Source organism: Heptranchias perlo, chromosome 1 (genome assembly GCF_035084215.1).
Source record: "Heptranchias perlo isolate sHepPer1 chromosome 1, sHepPer1.hap1, whole genome shotgun sequence".
NCBI lineage: Eukaryota > Metazoa > Chordata > Chondrichthyes > Hexanchiformes > Hexanchidae > Heptranchias > Heptranchias perlo.
The window spans coordinates 157096323-157119831 of NC_090325.1; the positions used below are offsets into that span (position 1 = coordinate 157096323).

At 45.9% G+C, this 23509-nt stretch overlaps 1 protein-coding gene across 1 annotated transcript; it reads right to left on the bottom strand.

The window, feature by feature from the left end:
- Positions 1 to 413: 413 nt before the first annotated feature.
- On the bottom strand, positions 414 to 22056 carry LOC137300764 (guanylate cyclase soluble subunit alpha-1-like). The gene is made up of 3 exons (XM_067970062.1): positions 21507 to 22056; positions 20465 to 20526; positions 414 to 625 (listed from the first exon to the last, which is right to left on the bottom strand). Exons 1-3 carry the CDS (start codon positions 21741 to 21743, stop codon positions 493 to 495), a joined length of 432 nt encoding a protein of 143 aa, XP_067826163.1. The 5' UTR covers positions 21744 to 22056; the 3' UTR covers positions 414 to 492.
- Between the last annotated feature and the right edge of the window lie 1453 nt (positions 22057 to 23509).

Consider the following 23509-nt stretch of genomic DNA (forward strand, 5'->3'; position numbering starts at 1 on the left):
AACCAGGAGCACCAATGACACTGCTGCTTGTGAAATGTTGCTGGTGCAAGATGGGTGCCATGTTTGCCTACATAACAACAATCGCTGCACTCCAGAGTAACTGATTATGTAAGGGACTTTAAGCTGTTTTGATGGCACAAGTATTTCTATTTTTTTACTTTTTACAGAGTGATGTGGAGCTTGCAGCAAACTCAGGTTGTTGGTTTCGACCAGTCTGAAAGCAGGTCCTGTTCTAAAATTGTATCTGTACATAACTGCAGGAAAAACTGACTCAATGGTTTTACCATTCACAGTTATCAGAGATAGACCAGCAAATGTCCTCTGAAGTTACATACTTTAGATTTTACATTACTTGTTCAATATCAAAATGTACTGCACAATTCAAGTTACAAATGGTAGAAAGCTTTCTGTGAAATAATATTTAATAATGAAATATAATAATTAAGAAGTTTGTATTACAATCAACTTATGTATAAGTCGTTGGACTGACGTTTATTTTTCTTGGAAAGCTAGTTGACTCAAATTTGTTTGCAAGAGTAACATTGTTTCCAAATAAACAGTATCGCGGCATTTTAACTCCAACCACGCCAGCAAGAACAGCGCCAGAATGGACCCCAATCCGCAGCTAAGGAAAGACAATTAAAAAGAATACATTTCAGAACATTTTCCTTAACACAGTCTCACATGCTGACTGGTAAAAATGCACATCATCTGCCAAAATGACATTCAATAAACTCTTTAATGTTTATTTGGAAAGCACAGAGTCAATCAAATACCAACACTGTGGCTTGTTGGCCCCTAAATAAGTTTGTACTGCTGCAATATCAACAGGGACATGAGAGAACAACAATTTTTTTGATATGGTGCTATTTATCCATGGATGCAACCTATACATCTTTGATATTTTTCAGTGATAGTTAACAGAACCAGTTAAAGGGCTGATGAATGCCCCTGCAAATAAATCACTGGTTAGATCTCAGTTAGAGTATTGTATCCAATTCTGGGCACCACACTTTAAAAAAGATGTCAAAGCCTTGGAGGGGCTGCAGACGAGATTAACTAGAATGGTACCAGGGATTAAGGAATTCAGTTATGTGGAGAGACTAGAGATGCTAGGATTGCTCTCCAGCATCACTAAAAAACGGAATATCTGGCCATTATCATGTTGCTGATTGTGGGACCTTGCTGTGTGCAAATTGGCTACCGCATTTCCTACAGTGACTTCAAAAGTACATAATTGGCTATAAAGTGCTTTGAGACGCCCTGAGGTCATGGAAGGTGCTATATAATACAAATCTTTCTTTTTTTTTCTTAGAGCAAAGATGGTTAGTGGGAGATTTAATGGAGGAGTTCAAAATTATGAGAGGTTTTGATATTGAGAAACTGTTTCCACTAGCAGGAAGGTCAGTAACCAAAGGACATCGGTTTAAGATAATTGTCAAAAAAGTCAAGGGGGAGATGAGAAGGATTTTTTTTTTACTCAGCGAGTTGTTATGATCTTGAATGCACTGCCTGAAAGTAGGTGGAAGTAGATTCAATAGTAACTTTCAAAAGGGAATTGGGTATATACTTAAAAAGGAAAAATTTGCAGGGTTATGAGGAAAGAGCAGGGGAGTGGGACTAATTGGATGGCTCTTTCAAAGAGCCGGCACAGGCATGATGGGCCGAATGGCTTCCTTCTGTGTTGTATGATTCTATGGCCTCGATATTAACCCTACCACAATGGGCGGGAGAGGGTCAGTGGAGATAGGGGGGTTAAAAAGTAAAATACACGGAACGGGAATCCAACCCGCCGCACACGTGCCCTGCCTTTTTTATGGTGAAGGATATCGGGGCTTCCAAGTGTCCCACCCTGGAGAGGCGGGACGCTTAATTAACATATTTACATTGGGCTTCCACAGTGCAATTGGGATTGGGAAACTCGGCAGAGAAACCGAGGTGGGAGCTCCTGGCTCCACAATTTAAGTGGCTGTTTCAGCACTCCTTGTGGGCTAGGAGGAGCTAGAGTGCTCCCCCCAGAGCCCTCAAGGAAGCCTTCAGCCTCCCCCCAGGCCCCTCAAGGAAGCCTTTGGCCTCCCCCAGCCCCGATTACTGACATCCCCCCAGCCTTGATTGCCGACCTCCTCCCAGCCCCGATTGCCGACCTACCCGCAGCCCTCCTGATCCCAGGCCTCTCCCCCCTCCTGATCGCAGGCCACTCCCCCCTCCCGATTGCTGGGGACCATCCCCAAGGGTCATGGGCTACAGCCTCCTCCTTCTTGTGTTCCCTTCTGCCTATTTGGCCAGCTGCCAGGCGGGAGACGGATCTACAAAATGTGAATGAGGTCTTGCCATTAAGATCGGCAGGACCTCTGTGTCCCCAACCTTGCTGAGTTCTTCAGCCATTTTCAGCCTCACCCACACCCTCCCCACCTCCCCATAAATATAGGGCCTATGATTCTTTGAACCCACCCAATAAACTCATCCATTGTTTTTAAAAGGTTAAATCACTTTATAGCAGTCGAAAAATAATAGGTACTTTTTAACAGCAATTTTTTTTCCCAAAAGAACATATGGGTAATGGACAGATCTATTCATTAGATAGTCCTTTGTAACTATTTAATAGGATGACAAGAATAAAGGCAATATCCAACTTTCCATAAGGATGCTCCCATTCAGCAACTTTCTCTGTATTCAATTTTACCATAAGTTCATTAGTGTCTTTTCTTTATCATCAACAGCAGCAACTTACACTCAAATAGCACCTTTAGCATAGAAAATATGAAGGTGTTTTGTAGAAGGAGGAGAGAAAATAAAGAATAGATAAGGGAATGGAGGCTGAACTGTAGAGGGAAAGATTAGGAAGCATAACCTTGGTTGAAAAGGTTTTGAGAAGGTCAACCCAAATGTTTGTGAATCTTTTTCTCCTTTAAATGCTCATCAGCCTGCTGTGCATTTCTGTTTTAAAAACCTTATAACACATGTGCATTAAAGCCTCTGTTAAAACAGCAGAGAAATGTTATATGAAGGCATTAATCATTTGTCTTTCATTATTGGCAACAGTAATTTCTAATGTATATTGTTCTTTGGACCATGTCAAAAGGTTTATTTTCTTGTACTGGAAATAAAAATCATTATTATTAAGAAAAAGCAAAAGTGCACAAAAACACATGTTTCCATAACAGGCACAGAAGCAGAGTTGTCTGATGACTTCCTGTCAGGTCTGCAATAAATTATAATTTTATTGATTATTAATGTCAATCCTCACATTTTTCTGTGGATGTTGGGCTCTCCCCCAGATATTACACAGTAACAAAGGAACCTCTATCACAAGTAGGTGAACAAGCTGAAAACAGATTTCAAACTTACAGAACATAACCAGGCTTTACATTCACCCACAAACAGGCTATATCACACATCACAGTAGCAAAATGTCGTAAAATGTCAAGAGAAAAAGATTAGTGAAGACAAATGTAGGTCCCTTACAGACAGAAATGGGGGAAATTATAATGGGGAACAAAGAAATGGCAGAACAATTAAACACATACTTTGGTTCTGTCTTCTCAAAGGAGGACACAAATAACCTCCCAGAAATGTTAGGGAACCAAGGGTTCAGTGAGAGGGAGGAACTGAAGGAAACCAGTATTGGTAAAAAAATAATGCTAGGGAAATTAATGGGGCTAAAGGCTGACAAATCCCCAGGGCCTGATAATCTACACCCCAGAGTACTAAAGGAAGTGGCCGAGGTGGGAGCTGTTGGCTCCACAAGGTAAGTGGCTGTTTCAGCACTCCTTGTGGGCTAGGAGGAGCTAGAGTGCTCCCCCCAGAGCCCTCAAGGAAGCCTTCAGCCTCCCCCCAGGCCCCTCAAGGAAGCCTTTGGCCTCCCCCAGCCCCGATTACTGACATCCCCCCAGCCTTGATTGCCGACCTCCTCCCAGCCCCGATTGCCGACCTACCCGCAGCCCTCCTGATCCCAGGCCTCTCCCCCCTCCTGATCGCAGGCCACTCCCCCCTCCCGATTGCTGGGGACCATCCCCAAGGGTCATGGGCTACAGCCTCCTCCTTCTTGTGTTCCCTTCTGCCTATTTGGCCAGCTGCCAGGCGGGAGACGGATCTACAAAATGTGAATGTGGACGCATTGGTGATCATCTTCCAAAATTCTGTAGACTCTGGAACAGTTCCTACAGATTGGAGGGTGGCAAATGCAACTCCACTATTTAAAAAAGGAGGGAGAGAAAAAACAGGGAATTACAGACCAGTTCGCCTAACATCAGTAGTGGGGAAAATGCTAAAGTCTATTATAAAAGATGTGATAACAGAACACTTGGAGGGCATTAACGGGATTGGACAAAGTCAGCATGGGTTTATGAAAGGGAAATCATGCTTAACAAATCTACTGGAGTTTTTTTGAGGATGTAACTAGTAGAATAGATAGGGGAGAACCAGTGGATGTGGTGTATTTGGATTTTTAGAAGGCTTTTGATAAGGTCCCACACAAGAGGTTAGTGTACTAAATTAAAGCACATGGGATTGGGGGGAATATACTGGCATGGATTCCGAATTGGTTGACAGACAGGAAATAGAGAGTAGGAATAGTGGGGTACCGCAGGGATCAGTTCTTGGGCCCCAGCTATTCACAATATATATCAATGATTTGGATGAGGGAACTAAATGTAACATTTCCAAGTTTGCAGACGACACAAAGCTGGGGTGGAATGTGAGCTATGAGGAGGATGCAAAGAGGCTCCAATGTGATTTAGACAAGTTGGGTGAGTGGGCAAGAACATGGCAGATGCATATAACATGGATAAATGTGAGGTTATCCACTTTGGTTGTAAAAACAGAAAGGCAGATTATTATCTGAATGGTGATAGATTGGGAAAAGGGGAGGTGCAACGAGACCTGGGCGTCCTTGTACACCAGTCACTGAAAGCGAGCAGTCAGGTGCAGCAAGCAGTTAGGAAGGCAAATGGTATGTTGGCCTTCATTGCAAGAGAATTTGAGTCCAGGAGTATTGTGTGCAGTTTTGGTCTCCTTATCTGAGGAAGGATGTCCTTGCCATGGAGGGAGTGCAACAAAGGTTTACCAGACTGATTCCTGGGATGGCAGGACTGACGTATGAGGAGAGATTGGGTCGACTAGGCCTATATTCACTAGAGTTTAGAAGAATGAGAGGTGATCTCATCAAAACATATAAAATTCTAACAGGACTAGACAGACTAGATGCAGGGAGGATGTTCCCGATGGCTGGGAGTCCAGTTCCAGGGGTCACAGTCTCAGGATATGTGGTATGCCATTTAGAACCGAGATGAGGACAAATTTCTTCACTCAGAGGGTGGTGAACCTATGGAATTCCCTACCACAGAAGGCAGTGGAGGCCAAGTCATTAGATGTATTCAAGAAGGAGATAGATATATTTCTTAATGCTAAAGGGATCAAGGGATATGGGGGAAAAAGCTGGAACAGGGTGCTGAGTTAGACGATCAGCCATGATCATTTTGAATGGCGGAGCAGGCCTGAAGGGCCGAATGGCCTACTCTTGCTCCTATTTTCTATGTTTCTATATTTCTAAAACCCCCGATATGGGAATCTTTTTTTTTGAATTAAGTAAAACTCATTGGTCCCGATATTAACTTGGAGCCAGGAAGAGAGTGGGGGTCGGGTTTTGCGGATGGGAAATCCGGAAGTAAGGGTTTCCCACAGGTCCGACTGAATTTAATGGTAGGACCTGTTTAAAAATTTTTCAACAGATTTTCACCCCAATAGCCAGCTTGTTTGACAGGCTGTCTGCCTGTCGGGCGGGAAAGCAGCCAGGGAGCGGATGAAAGGTAAGTAGGAGTTTAGATGGGGAGGTTGGGGAGACATTGGGGTCTTTGGGGTTTGGATAATCTATCACGGTGGAGTGTGGGGAAGTTAGACATCATTCAGGGGGTTGGGGAAGTCAGACATTGTGGAGGGGATGAGCAGTCGGACATCGTGGGGGGTGAGCAATCGGACATCGTGGGGGATGAGCAATCGGACATCGTGGGGGGTGAGCAATCGGACATCGTGGGGGATGAGCAATCGGACATCGTGGGGGGTGAGCAATCGGACATCGTGGGGGATGAGCAATCGGACATCGTGGGGGGTGAGCAATCGGACATCGTGGGGGGTGAGCAGTCGGACATCGTGGGGGGTGAGAAATCGGACATCGTGGGGGGTGAGAAATCGGACATTGTGGGGGGTGAGAAATCGGACATCGTGGGGGGTGAGCAATCGGACATCGTGGGGGGTGAGCAGTCGGACATCGTGGGGGGTGAGCAATCGGACATCGTGGGGGGTGAGCAATCGGACATCGTGGGGGATGAGAAATCGGACATCGTGGGGGATGAGAAATCGGACATCGTGGGGGGTGAGCAATCGGACATCGTGGGGGATGAGCAATCGGACATCGTGGGGGGTGAGCAATCGGACATCGTGGGGGGTGAGAAATCGGACATTGTGGGGGGTGAGAAATCGGACATCGTGGGGGGTGAGCAATCGGACATCGTGGGGGGTGAGCAGTCGGACATCGTGGGGGGTGAGCAATCGGACATCGTGGGGGGTGAGAAATCGGACATCGTGAGGGATGAGAAATCGGACATCGTGGGGGGGTGAGCAATCGGACATCGTGGGGGGGTGAGCAATCGGACATCGTGGGGGATGAGCAATCGGACATCGTGGGGGGTGAGAAATCGGACATCGTGGGGGGTGAGAAATTGGACATCGTGGGGGGTGAGAAATCGGACATCGTGGGGGGGTGAGCAATCGGACATCGTGGGGGATGAGCAATCGGACATCGTGGGGGGTGAGAAATCGGACATCGTGGGGGGTGAGAAATTGGACATCGTGGGGGATGAGAAATCGGACATCGTGGGGGGTGAGAAATCGGACATCGTGGGGGGTGAGAAATCGGACATCGTCGGGGGGTGAGCAATCGGACATCGTGGGGGATGAGCAATCGGACATCGTGGGGGGTGAGCAATCGGACATCGTGGGGGGTGAGAAATCGGACATCGTGGGGGATGAGCAATCGGACATCGTGGGGGGTGAGAAATCGGACATCGTGGGGGATGAGAAATCGGACATCGTGGGGGATGAGAAATCGGACATCGTGGGGGATGAGCAATCGGACATCGTGGGGGGTGAGCAATCGGACATCGTGGGGGATGAGCAATCGGACATCGTGGGGGATGAGCAATCGGACATCGTGGGGGGTGAGAAATCGGACATCGTGGGGGATGAGCAATCGGACATCGTGGGGGGTGAGAAATCGGACATCGTGGGGGATGAGCAATCGGACATCGTGGGGTGGGGGTCTCGGATATTGGGGGGGTGTCTCGGATATTGGGGGCTCTCGGACATTGGGGGGGGTCTCAGACATGGAGAGGGGTCTTGGACATCCGGGCAGTCTCGTACTTCGGGGGGGGTCTTGATCTCAGAAATGCGGGGGTCTCGGACATGGGAGGGTCTATGACATCGGGGGGTTTCTCAGACATTGGCGGGGCCCTTAGACATCGGGGGAGAGGGCTGGTCTATCGCAGGGGTCTGATTGCGGCAGGCTAGCTTGCTGGCCCTGGAGGAAACATTCCTGCTTCTCCTGCCCTTCAAGCAGTGCAATAAAGGCACTCACCTCATGATCCAGCCAGTTATCGTGGTCCACGTAGGAACCAATGACATTGGTAGAACTAAGAATGAGGTACTGCTGAGGCAGTTTGAGGAGTCAGGATCCAATTTAATAAGCCGAACCTCAAAGGTAATAATCTCTGGATTACTACCTGAACCACACATAAATGGGAATAGGGTCAAACAGATCAGAGAGCTAAATGCGTGGCTCAAAGAGTGGTGTGGGAGACAGGGGTTTCGATTCATGGGGCACTGGCACCAATACTGGGGAAAGAGGGAGCTGTTCCATTGGGACAGCCTCCACTTAAATTGGGCTGGGACCAGCATCCTGGTGAATCGAATAACTAGGGTTGTAGATAGGGTTTGAAACTCAAAAAGGTTGGTGGGTGGGGTCATGTGAAGGGAAATTTAGAAATCTAATGCGAAATTCAAAGTAACCGAGCAGTGTAGTGATTTGGGTAAAGATAAGCAGTGTGTGGCAGGAAGGGACAGAGAGTTTACCAATAATACTGCATCAGCAAATATGGTCAAAGCAGGAAAAAATGGTAAAAAGTCAAAACTAAAGGCTCTTTATTTGAATGCACGGAGCATTCGTAACAATATAGATGAATTAGTTGCGCTGCTTGTGGGGCAGGAGGAGCAGGAGTTTTTCCTCCAGGCCAAGCAAGCTCGTCTGCCGCAATCGGACCCCCGCGATCGACCAACCCTCCCCCCCCGATGTCCAAGAGCCCCGCCGATGTCCGAGAAACCCCCCAATGTCATAGACCCTCCCAATGTCCAAGACCCCCCCCATTTCTGAGACCAAGACCCCCCACCAATGTACGAGACTGCCCTGATGTCCAAGACCCCTCTCCATGTCTGAGATAAATGGGTTTGATTTAATAGCCATTACAGAGAGGTGGTTGCAAAGTGACCAAGGTTGGGAACTAAATATTTCAGGGAACATGACGTTGAGAAAAGACAGGCAGAATGGAAAAGGATCTTGGCTTGGAAGATCCGGAAGTAGAATCTATATGGGTGGAAATAAAAAATAACAAGGGGCAGAAAACTCTGGTGGGAGTAGTTTATAGGCCCCCTAATAGTAGCTACACCATTGGACAGAATAATAATCATGAAATAATAGGAGCTCGGAACAAAGGTAATTCAGTATTGTGGGGACTTTAATCTTTAGTGAAGGAATTCGCAAAATTTCACATGTCCCCCCACCCCACCCGAAGATTTATTGGAGTTATGAAAGAAACCATGGTGTGACTGTGTTTTAAAAAATCCAGGGTCTTTCAAAATGGCTGCGGTCAGACACATGGCCAAAGGCCTGCCGCATTTGAAATTGGATTCTCTTTGAACAATGCAGTTGCATTCACGCCCTGAGGCAAGCCATCAACGTTGCCGGCCTGCACATCAAAATTCGAGCTGGAGAAATCCCAGGACGAAGGTAACCCATTAAGGAACATTAGGAACAATGGAAAGCAGTTATGGAACAGATCAGTACAGGTACCGGCCACTAATGTAAATGGGCCAAGATTGGGACCCCTTTTGTCTTACATTTTCAGCCCAAATCGGACAATGGAACAAACTGATGAGGCGCGAAATTAACCCATTACCGGGAGGGTATAATTGGGGGCATCCCAGAACCTCTCTCTTTCTTCGCCTGGGCCCAGTGTCCTGCTTGCCTGCTAGCAACCAAGAAGGAAGGCCGTCCAGTATACATCGCAACCACGTTTCGAAGGCAGCAGCAGGACACAAGGGCCAGGCCTTTTCATCTGTTTCACGGTGAGCATTATTTTTTTCTGGCCGCCACAAGACAACCTAGCTAGGTGTAAGGGTGGGAGTTAAAGGGGTATTGCTAAAATTGTGATTTTAGAATTTTCCCTCGATGTGTCCGTTTCTTCCACCCGTTAAGTGTAAGACTGTATTGCATCCATAGCGATTCCTTTTATCTTCTGTATAATACTGTTTACTTAGTAGTTTTAGTTTTCTTATTAATAAACATTGGTTTTCCTTGCACCAATCCACTGGTCTGTTCGTCTGTCCTTATTACCACTCGATAAGTCCTGAGCTCAGAATCAGGAAGGGGAAAGCGATTTGAAACCGCACGGCGGGCAGGGCAGCTCAGGAAAACATAACTGGCTGACCTACAATAAGCCCCAGAAAAAAAAACCCTTACACTTTGTATAGACTCAGCAAATCAAATTGGCAAAGGTAGTCTGGAAGACGAGTTTATGAAATGCATTTGAGACAGTTTCCTAGAACAATATCTCATGGACCCAATCAGGGAACAGGCTATTTTAGATCTCGTATTATGTAATGCGACAGGGTTAATTAGTAATCTCACAGTAAAGGATCCTATGGGAAAGAGTGATCATAATATGATAGACTTTCACATTGAGTTTGAGAGTGACATACTTAAGACAGAAACCAGAGTCTTTAACTTAAGTAAAGCCAATTACAGAGGTATGAGGGGCGATTTGGCTAATGTAGATTGGGAAATTAGATTAAAGGTTAATAAACAATGGCAAACATTTAAAGAAATATTTCAATATTCTCAACAAATACACATTCCATTGAGAAATAAAAACTCCACGGGAAAAATGATCCACCTCTAGCTAACTAAAGAAGTTAAGGATATTATTAGATTAAAAGTAGAGGCGTATAATGTTGCCAAGAAGAGTAGTAAGCCTGAAGATTGGGAAAGATTTAGAAACCAGCAAAGCATGACCCAAAAATTGATAAAAAGGGAGAAAATAGAATATGAAAGTAAACGTGCAAGAAATATAAAAACAGATTGTAAGAGTTTCTACAAGTATGTAAAAAGGAAGAGAGGAACAAAAGTAAACATTGGTCCTTTAGAGGCTGAGACAGGAGAAATTATAGTGAGGAATCAGGAAATGGCAGATGCGTTAAACAAATATTTTGTATCTGTCTTCACAGTAGAAGACACAAAAAGCATACCTGAAATAGTGGGGAACCAAGGGGCTAATGAGAGTGAGGAACTTAAAGTAATTAATATCAGTAGAGAAAAATTACTGGAGAAACTAATGGGACTAAAAGCCAATAAACCCCCTGAACCTGATGGCCTACATCCAAGGGTTCTAATAGAGATGGCTGCAGAGATAGTGGATGCATTGGTCTTACAAATCTTCAAATCTTCCAAAGTTCCCTAGATTCTGGAAGTGTCCCAGCAGATTGGAAGGTAGCAAATGTGACCCCACTATCCAAGAAAGAAGGGAGAGAGAAAACAGAGAACTACAGGCCAGTTAGCCTGACATCAGTCGTCAGGAAAATGCTGGAATCCATCATTAATGAAAAGGTAACAGGGCACTTAGAAAATCATAATATGATTAGGCAGAGTCAACATGGTTTTATGAAAGGGAAATCGTGTTTGACAAATTTATGAGAGTTTTTTGAGGATGTAACTAGTAGGGTCGATAAAGGAGAACCAGTGGATGTAGTATATTTGGATTTTCAAAAGGCATTCGATAAGGTACCACATAAAAGGTTGTTATGTAAGATAAGGACTCACGGGGTTGGGGGTAACATATTAGCATGGATAGAGGATTGGTTAATGGACAGAAAACAGAGAGTAGGGGTAAACGGGTCATTCTCAGGTTGGCAGGTTATAACTAGTGGGGTGCCGCAAGGCTCGGTGCTTGGACCTCAGCTATTTACAAACTACATTAATGACTTAGATGAAGGGACTGAGTGTAATGTATCCAAGTTTGCTGATGATACAAAGCTAGATGAGAAAGTAAGCTGTGAGGAATATGCAAAGGCCGCTATATTAGTGGGAAGGTGGGATGGTAACGTGAGAGGGTGATTGGGCGCGTGGGTAACCCGCCCAATAAAAAATGTGTTTCCCATGCGATTGTGGGTCAATTGGAGCCACTTAACGTGGCTTCCGAGTTTGCCATCTGAAAGCTACGCAGCGGACGGACTGCGAACCCGTATCACAAGCCGTTAGCCGGAGGAGATCTATTTAAAGGGGCAGTCCTCCAATGGCTGCTCCTGGAGCAAACACCCACACAATACAATGGAGCAGCACAGGGGAAAGACTGCTCCAAGATTTAGCAATGCCTCACTCCAGGTGCTACTGGATGGGGTGAAGAGGAGGAGGGATGTCTTCTACACAGCGGACGGAAGTGGCCTGCCTCTGCCACCAAGACAGCCTGGCTCGAGGAGGCAGAGGAGGTCACCAGCAGCAGCAACATCTCCCGCACCTGGATCCAGTGCAGGAAGCGCTTTAATAACCTAACTAGGTCAGCCAAAGTGAGTACACTTACTCATTCTCCTACATTCTGTCTTCCACATCACCGCCCCCACCTCCCAACTCATTCTGCACTGCCAACACTACTCTATCACATCACTCCCCACACCCACTTAAGGCTCATCCTCAACTTACCAGCACTTCCTCAGCACTTCCTCACCTCCCCATTAGTCACCCTAACACTACCACTCAACCCAATCCTCGTACAATGTCATGGCTCTGTCTCATACTCACCCTCTGATGCATCTATTTCACGGTCAGCCTCACCCAAACCAATGCATTCTGTGGTTGGCCACGTCACCATCACTCACTCATGCGTCTGTACTTTCTCCCCTTATAGGAGAGCCCAGAATGCACGGGAGAGGGCGAGGACCGGAGGGGGGCCGCAACAAACACCATCCTCACAGACGCCGAGCAGGAGGCGCTGGAGCTGAGGTGCACCCATGAGTGCCTGTCCGTCGGGGACACCGAGACTGGCATCTGACAAATGTCTGGTGACAGAACTTCAACATTCAGCACACACAATATCAATTGATGTTAACATGCCTTGCCATCTTCACCACCTCAGTACGCTCATCGCAACATGACACATCTGTGATCATACTTAATATTGCTTTCTGTTCTCTTACAGGGCCTTCAGCAACCGCTGTGACGGCAGAGGGTGATTTCTCAGAGGACCTGCTGGCCTCTGAGGGTGCACCGTCACATCTGAGCGAGCCATCCACCAGTGCAGATACGCACACCTTGGTGGGTCCCTGTCCGCAGTTAGTTGGGGTCACACATGGTGAGTTACCACACACGTGAGCACGAGTAGACACTGGTGGCAGGGGCAGCTGGGGGAGTCCGCGTCGGGGGGAGCATTCCTCTCCAGACTCTGCTCAGCTGGACACAGGAGAATGATCGAGGGGCGGCAGCACATTTGCGAGGTGCTGGAACAGGTGACACGTGCACTCTCCACAATCGCGCACGGGATGGAGGAGTCCAACTCCTGCATGAGTGGAATGGTGGTACAGGTACGGGAGGGAATCTCTGAGATACTGTCACAGGGATGTGAACAACTCCCTGAGATACTGTCACAGGGACGTGAGGGAATTTCTGAGATACTGTCGCGGGTGAGTGTGGGAATGTCTGCGATGGAGAGAAGGCTAGCCTCCATTGAGCTTCAAGGATGGCTCACAAATGAGTCCATTCAGGCCCTGACAACAGCCGTTCGGACTCACAGTGAACAATATTCTGCCGCCTTAAACAGGCAGGCAGATACACTTAGCACTGGCCTTACAAGGCTTCACACATGTCCTCCAAACTGTTGTCCAGCTGAGTGGTAGGAGTGGTGTGAGCCTGGCCCAGGAGAGGGATGTTGGCCAAAGAGGACATGGAAGTGGGGACACCACTCACAGCGCCCCCACGTCTCAACCTTTGCCCCCCCTCAACCAGTATCCGCAATACTGCATCCTCTCCAGGGGTGAGGTGCAGGTGGAGCAGTCTTTGGAGGGGCCCTCATGGGCACCGAAACCCAGAGGGCATAGGTCCAAAGCATTTAATCAGTCAAGGCATGAACAAGAGCAACCTGCCACGACCTCTGCTGCAGCCACAGGGGATGCACCACGTAGAAGTAGTTGGAAGCAAAAGGCAAAGGTTTTGTAAGCATGAAGGGGATGCACAAGGATGTTTGACGGTTGGTCAAGTTTTTTATTTATGTTTGCTTTTTGTTAAACTCACCTTGAATATTATTATTGTCACCACAACTGCCACGTCTTGGCCATTCTTGATTGGCTCCTGTAATAAGGCCCTTTCATGAGGTTCACCATGAAAGGCGACACTTGATGCCACCCATTGGGTCACTCTACAGTGGGCATATGTGTAGTTGCAGGACTGTTTTGTGCAGGGAGGGGTGGGGGGGGGTGGGGGCTGGTGTAGGCGCTGCTCTATCCAGGTAGTGTGAGGAGATATCCTCACATATCAGTGACTCCCTGGCCTCACGAGCAGCCAGGTGAGCCGCTGCTCTGCCCATGGGTTGCTCCTCCTCCTCCTCCTCCTCCTCCTCTGCCTCCTCCTCCTCAATGGGGGTGGCAGATGTGGATGGGGCCTCCTCAAGTGCCAACACTCTCTGTTGTGCCATGTTGTGCAGACACAGCACACGACTATAATGTGTCCCATTCTGTCTGGTGCGTATTGAAGCGCTCCCCCAGAATGATCAAGGCACCTGAATTGCACCTTGAGCAGCCCTATGGCATGCTCAATTGTAGACCTGGTGGCGATGTGGCTGTCGTTATATCGACGCTGTTGCTCGGTGATGGGGTTCCTCAGAGGTGCCATCAACCACAAGTGCAGGAGTATCCCTTGTCCTCGAGGAGCCAGCCCTTAAGGGTGTTCAGTGCGTGGGAAAGGGGTGGGATGTTGGATTCCCGGAGGATGAAGAAATCGTGGCAGCTGCCAGGGAATCCGGTGCACATGTGAAGGAAATAACAGTTACCAGCTACCTTTAAGAGATTTCTAAGAAACATCCTCCCTTTAAGAGATTGAGCTCCCCATGGTGGTGGAAAGTGCAAATTGCACTGATTCCACATGCAAAGCCCGGAATGGAACGCTGATTGCAGGTTAGTACTCAGGCCGGCCGAAACTTGCATCCTGCCTGCACAGGGGTCATTGGTTGCGCGGTAATAGCACATCACGCTATCTACGCCCAAAAACAGCCCTTATCCAAATTTTTCTCCAAAGAGTCTGCAAAGGGATATAGACAGATTAAGTGAGTGGGCACAAAGGTGGCAGATGAAGTATAATGTGGGGAAATGTGAAGTTATTCACTTTGGTTGGAAGAATAGAAAAACAGAATATTTTTTAAATGGTGAGAAACTATTAAATGTTGGTGTTCAGAGGGATTTGGGTGTCCTTGTACATGGAACAAAGAAAGTTAACATGCAGCTACAGCAAGCAATTAGGAAGGGAAACAGTATGTTGGCCTTTATTGCAAGGGGGTTGGAGTACAAGAGTAAGGAAGTCTTTCTGCAATTGTATAGGGCTTTGGTGAGACCTCACTTGGAGTACTGAATACAGTTTGGGTCTCCTTATCTAAGGAAGGATATACTTACCTTAGAGGCGGTACAACGAAGGTTCACTAGATTGATTCCTGGGATGAGGGGGTTGTCCTATGTTAAGAGATTGAGTGGAATGAACCTATACTCTCTGGAGTTTAGAAGAATGAGAGGTGATCTCATTGAAACATATGAGATTCTGAGAGGGCTTTGTAGGGTAGATGTTGGAGAGTCTAGAACTACAGGACATAGTCTCAGGATAGGGGGTCGGCCATTTAGAACTGATATGAGGAGAAATTTCTTCGCTTAGAGGGTTGTGAATCTTTGGAATTCTCTACCCCAGAGGGCTGTGGATACTCAGTTTTTGAGTACATTCAAGACTGAGATGGATAGACTTTTGGACTCTAAGTGAATCAAGGGATATGGGGATCAGGCGGGAAAGTGGAATTGAGGTCGAAGAACAGCCATGATCTTACTGAATGGCAGAGCAGGCTCGAGGTGCTGTATGGCCTACTTCTTTTGGCCTACTTCCGTATGGCTCCTATTTCTTATGTTCTTATAAAATAATAGAATCATAGAAAGGTTACAGCACGGAAGGAGGCCATTCAGCCCATCGAGTCCGCTCCGGCCCTGCGCAAGAGCAATCCAGCTAGTCTCACTCCCCCGCCCTATCCCTGTAGCCCAGCAAATTTTTTACTTTCAAGTACTTATCCAGTTCCCTTTTGAAGGCCATGATTGAATCTGCCTCCACCACCCCTTCGGGCAGTGCATTCCAGATCCTAACCATTCGCTGTGTAAAAAAGCTTTTCCTCATGTCACCTTTGGTTCTTTTGCCAATCACCTTGAATCTATGTTCTCTGGTCCTTGACCCTTCCGCCAATGGGAACAGTTTTTTTTTACCAGAGCTAATAGTCTTCCCTATTCACTGAATCAAAATCTTTTATAATTTTAAAAACCCTCCATTAAATCTTCTCTCAGCCTTGTCTACAGAAATAGTCCCAGTATCCCAAGTCTCTCCTCATCTATGCCAAGTCTCTCCTTCTGTTCATTTAACCCTAATCAATAAGTGTATAATTTTGGAGGCCTTGTTATTTCTATTCAAAAAAATGCTATCATAGAAATAGCAACATGGAAACAGATTGAACCAATAGTCTACGCCAAATAGCTAACATGATAAAATTCTCCATTGTTCCGCATTTTTCCTATTTGCGTTCCATTTCGGAAATTAATTGGTATTTTCTAATTTGCTATTCTTGATCTTACTGTAAAAAAAGTTTTAAAAATTTTAGTGCCAGTGGAACCCCGAAAATTGTGTTGGGTCACTTACCACTCCGTTTACACTGATGTTCCGGCCTCCACCATCTTGAGTAGGATCCAGATATTAACAGCCCATCTGTTTCAGACATAAGCCACTTGTATTATGCAAATCGAGGTCCTATGATGTATAAAGGACCCCAATTGCAATTTTGAGGTAAGATTGGATGGAGTGTGTGCTCCACCCATTTGTATCAGGTGGCTAGTGGTCTAACTAGCGGTCCTTAAAGGGACTGTTGGTGGCTGCTCATAAAACAGCCCAGGACATTTGTTTTGGGTGGGGCAAGGAGGAACTCCTTGCTAGAGAAGCAAGTGCTCCTCCTGGGCCCACAAAAAAACCCTGAGCTGCTGCCCGCCCATCCAAGGATCCCTCCTCTTCACCTGTCCTTCGTGGAAAAGTTTGTGCAGAAAAACACCTTTGACCACGAGGCGATCAGCAAGTGGTCCGCACGTAATGTCCTCAAGACCCTGCGGGAAAAGGAGATGGTGGATCCTGTCGGTTGGTTCCCCGAGCAGACTGTCAATGTCATTTGGCAGAACGCCTCATCGCCAGAGCTTTCAAACAAGCACCAAGACCTAGCTTGGCTGGCGGTGAGAAGGGCCCTTCCCGTCAGATCCTTCATGCACTCCCGGGCTCTCAGCGCCACCGCGCGCTGTCCCAGAGGAGGCTGCGGTGGAGACGAGACCGTCACCCATCTCCTTATGGAATGTGCCTTTGCAAAGAAGGTCTGGAGAGAGATGCAGTGGTATCTGTCCAGGTTCGTCCCGAGCAGTTCCGTAACACAGGATTCTGTGCTCTATGGGCTGTTCCCGGGGATGCACACTGAGACGGACATCAACTGCTGCTGGAAGACCATCAACTCGGTGAAAGACGCCCTTTGGTCTGCCCGAAACTTGCTGGTCTTTCAGTACAAGGAGCTGTCCTCGACCGAGTGTTGCAGACTGGCACATTCCAAGGTCCAGGACTACGTGCTGAGGGACGCACTGAGGATGGGTGCGGCCGCCGCAAAGGCTCTGTGGGGAAAGGCAACCGTTTAGAGCCTTCCCGCCATTGTATACCGAGGGGCTGTAATCAGGGAAAAACCCCTCGGGCAGAATGTAAAATTTTAATTGATGTAATGTAACTGTAATGAACCTGTAAAGAATCTGTAACGTACCTGTTATCAAAAATGTGTATTGAGTGTATTGCAATGAGGCACCCTAGAGTGTCATGAACTGTAATTATGTCCAATGTGTTCATTGAACTGTACTTGATGTAACCTGCAAATTGTATAATCTGTATTGTGTACGTTTGGAATGTGATATGAGAACTGTATTGTATGTATTGCTGCAAATTTTATGAATAAAGTATATTTTTTGAAAAAAAAATCCAAGGATCCCTCCTCTTCTCTCCCCTCCCCTCCCTGGTTCGCCTCTCCCCACCCAGTTCCAACTGTCAGCTTGCTCAGTGTGGGAGTTCTTCATTGGAACCCTTCTTACATGTTTTATTTGCTGCTTGTTTGATTGGTAGTTTTCCTACTTGGTTAGTTACAATTGAGGTGATCAGCATTATTCAATTAAGTGATTTGTTGCTTTTAATGCAAGAAAAAAGCAAGATTTTTCAGTCCATTGAAACTCTGCAAGTGTGACAGATACATACTTTGCAAGTGTGATGGACGCTCTGGATACATGACATCTTAATGTGTGATGGATGCAAGCTAGGCACTGGATTAAATTATATAGGTTATTTCCAGATTTGCCAAAAAAATTTACTTTAAATCATGTGATATTGAGAAACATGGACATACATTTCCGATTTGCAGCATAGAATTATGGAATTATACAGCACAGGTGGAGGCCATTCGGCCCATCATGCCTGTGCCGGCTAGTAGTCTAACCTTCTGCTAATGCAAACACTACAAACAATAAATCTCATGGATTTTTTTTACTATTTTCTAGAATTAATCTACTTATAAATGAAATATACTGGACCAAGCGCACGATAAGAATAGAAAATGAGATCAGCACCAAAGTTAATTTAAATTCACATATTTATGTCTTAATTTTCAAATGTTCCCCATGATTTCAAACTTAATGAAGGATCGATTGGCACCTCCAGTAATTCTAGGTTCAATCTGCTTCAATTATCTAACCAGCTATATTGAAGTCATTCATGGCAGCTGAATGTGAATCGATAGATTTAGAGACTTTGGGCCGGATCTTGCTGGAAAAATAACAGCGTAATAATGATGCACGCCTTTATTAATGTGCAAATCGGCCAGGGGATTAAGAGATAAACCGTACGTTGCGAATCTTCAGAACTTGCTGGTCGATTTACGCTGCTCCGCCATTTGCTTCGCACAAATGGCATCTTGCCCTTAGCCTCCCCATTACTTTTAAGAACTGCTGGATTTGCACATTAATTGGCCATTAAACTCGCTACAGAAAGTTAAGTCTGCTAATTAAGAGCGTAAGTACCTTTTTAACAACATGATAGTTGTTAATGCAGTACCAATCAACTTCTCTGGCCCAGAAATTTTAAATATTTACATTTTTTTCTTGCTTTCCCTTTGCCTCTTTTCTGTCTCTCTTAATCCAATCTTTTCTCCCTCTTTTTATTTCTCTTTCTGTACCTGATTTGACTCTAATTCACCCTATTTCCTTCTCCGTCATTCTTCTGTTTCCTTTCTCAATCCTTACATCTCACTGGTTAGGGAGATACATCGTTGGCCCCACCATTCACCAAGGTCCCAGATGCACTGTTGCCCTTGCCATGTCATTATCAGCTCACACTTCCAGCAAGTTACGGTGCAAAAGGTTTCAAGCTAAAGGGTGGAGGAAAATGTCTATTTAATGGCATACACCACGAGATGCACCGCTCCATTGGTGGAAGGGTCAAGAACCAGAGGACATAGATTTAAGGTGATTGGCAAAAGAACCAAAGGTGACATGAGGAAAAACTTTTTTACATAGCGAGTAGTTAGGATCTGGAATCCACTGCCTGAGCGGGCGGGGGAGGCAGATTCAATCATGGCCTTCAAAAGGGAACAGGATAAGTTGTTTTTTTTTATTTGTTCATGGGATGTGGGCGTCGCTGGTGAGGCCAGCATTTATTTCCCATCCCGAATTGCCCTTGAGAAGGTGGTGGTGAGCCGCCTTCTTGAACCGCTGCAGTCCGTGTGGTGAAGGTTCTCCCACAGTGCTGTTAGGTAGGGAGTTCCAGGATTTTGACCCAGCGATGATGAAGGAACGGCGATATATTTCCAAGTTGGGATGGTGTGTGACTTGGAGGGGAACGTGCAGGTGGTGTTGTCCCCATGTGCCTGCTGCCCTTGTCTTTCTAGGTGGTAGAGGTCGAGGGTTTGGGAGGTGCTGTCGAAGAAGCCTTGGCGAGTTGCTCCAGTGCATCCTGTGGATGGTACACACTGCAGCCACGGTGCGCCGGTGGTGAAGGGAGTGAATGTTTAGGGTGGTGGATGGGGTGCCAATCAAGCGGGCTGCTTTGTGCTGGACGGTGTCGAGCTTCTTGAGCGTTGTTGGAGCTGCACTCATCCAGGCAAGTGGAGAGTATTCCATCACACTCCTGATTTGTGCCTTGTAGATGGTGGAAAGGCTTTGGGGAATCAGGAGGTGATTCACTCGCCGCAGAATACCCAGCCTCTGACCTGCCCTTGTAGCCACAGTATTTATGTGGCTGGTCCAGTTAAGTTTCTGGTCAACGGTGACCACCAGGATGTTGAAAGGAAAAATTTGCAGGGCTGCAGGGATAGTGGGACTAGCTGGATTACCCTTGCGTAGAGCCAGCGCGGACTTGATAGGCCGAATGGCCTCCTTCCATGGTGTAACCTTTCTATGATTCCAGAAAGATCCTTTAACTTTCAACCACAGCACATGGCAGTAGCTGTGTGATGAAATGTAGTTAGGCTTTCCCAAACATTATATGTGGCATAACACATCCTTAACAGGGAATAATTAGTTGTTTTTTGTATCTATGATAGTGTCTTTACAGCAAAATGCATTCTACCAGGTTAAAACTGTAAATTGTATGAATAAAGTCTACAAGGAAAATCCACTTTGTAAGATATTGAAAGAGCTTCACAATTTACAAAAAGCCAATGCTGGAAATCTGAAACAGAAAAAAAAGGCTGGAATCACTTAGTTGGTCAGTCAGCATCTGTGGAGAGAACAGACCTGTTAAAGTTTCAGGAGTAGGCCCTTCATCATTCAAAATTTGCATTTTGGATAAACCCCCTACCTTTTATCCTTTGTTCTATGTTTTCCAACAGTTCTGTGTAATGCAAGGTACAATCTATGAAACTGCAGATAGAAATAAAGCACGTGTTACTATTGTCACATTGAAACTAATGACATTTCTCAGGCATGGCAATAGACACGATTACATTAAACGACTAAACCAAATGGAAGGGTGAATAATATATCAGTTGTCGATTGTAACCTACGGTCGTTTTAGTATTTAGTTCGAAATCGCCATGCATGTCATTTCAATAACGGTACACTGCATCCAACATTTACTGTACCTGATTCATAGAAAGGAATCCGATTCAAATAATTTCTAGCACCATTTTGATTTCTAAAAATAAATTCTATCGCTATAAGTTGGGTTTATCAACACGTGAATACTTATCGAGGTGAATTCTGATCTATTTCTATTAACTGCAACACTTTTTCGACTGCGATGTCAGACGGATTCAGCACATTAAAGTGGATATAATCTCAAAAAGGTAGGATGTAGGCCCTTAAAGTGTTCAATAGATAGCGATGGGTGGGGAAAACACTATCCCAAAATAGGAGAGAGAACATTCAAATGCACGTTCAATGTTTTTATTCCTGTATAGAAGTCAACTAGATGGTCTTCAAAGCAACCGTTGCACATTTGCAAAACGCTGAACCAAAGGTCTTCACTTTTTAAATGTAGTTTATATCTGCTCTACTTGAAAGCAGTGGAATTGCTGCAGTGTACCGTCTACATCCATGGGTTAAAAACTACTAATCTAGAAGAGTGGGAGGAAGTGTGGCGCTGCACTGACCTTTGTGCAAAGCCTCGCATCTCTCCAATTGCGTTCTTCTTGATCTAAAACACTGATATCTTCAAATATGTACAAGGAGAAGAACGTGCGAGACAGTGAGTTCCTTCCGATAAGAGCTCACTTCATTTCTCTCTAATTCGCGCGCTGGGATTATAATCAAACCAATAACCTGAACAGTTGCAACATTACTTATGAGGTATCACGTCTGATGACTTTTGTCACCTTAATATTTAAGAATAGTAACCTTACCTCAGGGAAGATCAGTTTGCGGATACTGGCCCCTCGTGTGTGTAAGTTGCCCTTCGTCTTGCTACTATCTCTAATGCTCGGGCGAAAGTCGGCGCCCTGTCCGCCGGATGCGGTGTCCTGAGAACCACTGCCCTCTGTAAACAGCCCTGGCTCCGGCTGTCGGAGACTCCCGCGGGCTGAGATGGACAGTGGGCACTCAGTGGGGATCTTCAGCTCAGGCACGTTATCACTGGACATATTGACACTGGACAACCCGTTCTTCCAGGCGGACTGCTCCTTCCCACAGTTTCTCTTTCTCTCTCCTTCCTCTCGGCATTCAGTGTTCAGTGTTCATTCATTTGTGTCCACCAGTCGCTCACCACAAACAACTTTGCACAGCCAAGCATTTCGTGCCCCATCACTGACATTGCAAGCGCCTGTCGAAATATTCCTAGAGCATGCGGTAGTACCGAACGTTACGTAATGTGGGGACATGGTTTCCAACCCGTAACACACGATCCCAAAGTGTGAAATCTGACTGCACGGTGAGGGGAGACGTGCGCTGGTTTAACTATTGCTGTCTGATGGGAGGGCGGAGATTCTCACACAAGCAGAGAGAAAAGCCGAGCTACTATTTACAGACAGTCTTTAACCAATCGGATTTCATTTAAATTTGGAAGAACCGAGAGAGCTCATCCACTTTTATCCTGCAGGGTGTTCGATTTGAGCTCCCCAAACGATACTTAATTTACAATGGCTTTTGGAGGCGGAAACGCGATCTTTATAAAACCTATAAACTCTCCTAAATTAGTTTGTTATGCAATACTAGGCAAATACACAACAAGGTCGAATATGATTTATTACAGAATCCCGCAAGATCCTCCAGGACTAATGGTAAACTCTGCAAAATTCTTCTTGTGCCGAACCAGATGTTTGGTATAGATACAAATCTACAGACTGGTGAGAATCAGCCAGCAGTTTAAATTAAAATCCCCAATCACAACTATAGCTCGTCACATATTAAGAAGAGTTTTTAGCATATAATTTAAGAAGGATGGGCATTTAGCATTGGCATTTGCGTTGGTTCAGATGAATCGTATGTACCGCTATTGGAGTATCATCACTACTGTACAATAGAAGAAATACATCCCTTGGATACATTTGGCAGGAGTTAGCAAGCAATAAAATAATGAGCAAAAATAAAGCAAACGCCGAAAACTCTTGCAACATAGACAAGAAGTAAGTCTTTCCTCCCTCTGGTCAAACACAAGAATTTGTCTTTTCCGAAAACATTCATAGAATCGTAGAAAATTTACGGCACAGAAGGAGGCCGTTCGGCCCACTGTGCCCGCGCAGGCTGAAAATGAGCCACCCAGCCTAATCCCACTTTCCAGCACTTGGTCCCTAGCATGTAGGTTAGGACACTTCAGGTGCACATCCAGGTACTTTTAAAATGCTTTGAGGGTTTCTGCCCCTACCATTCTTTCAGGCAGTGATTTCCAGACCCCCACCACCCTCTGGGTGCAAAAGAATTTCCTCAATTCCCTCTAATCCTTCTACCAATCACTCTAAATCTATGCCCCCTGGTTATTGAACTCTCTGCTAAGGTCCTTCGTATCCACTCTATCTACGCTCCTCATAATTTTCTACACCTCAATTAAATCTCCCCTCAGCCTCCTCTGTTCCAAGGAAAACAACCCCAGCCTATCCAATCTTTCCTCATAGCTAAAATTCTCCAGTCCTGGCAACATCCTCGTAAATCTCCTCTGCACCCTCTCTAGTGCAATTACATCCTTCCTGTAATGTGCTGACCAGAACTGTACATGGTATTCAAGCTGTCCCTCACTTCCTCCACACCTTTCAATATCCTCCCATTTATTGTGTACTCCCTTGTCTTGTTTGTCCTTCCCAAATGCATTACCTCTCCGGATTGAATTCCATTTGCCACCTTTCTGCCCACCTGACCAGTCCATTGATATCTTCCTGCATAACGACTTGGATATGAATGTAAAAGGTATGATCAG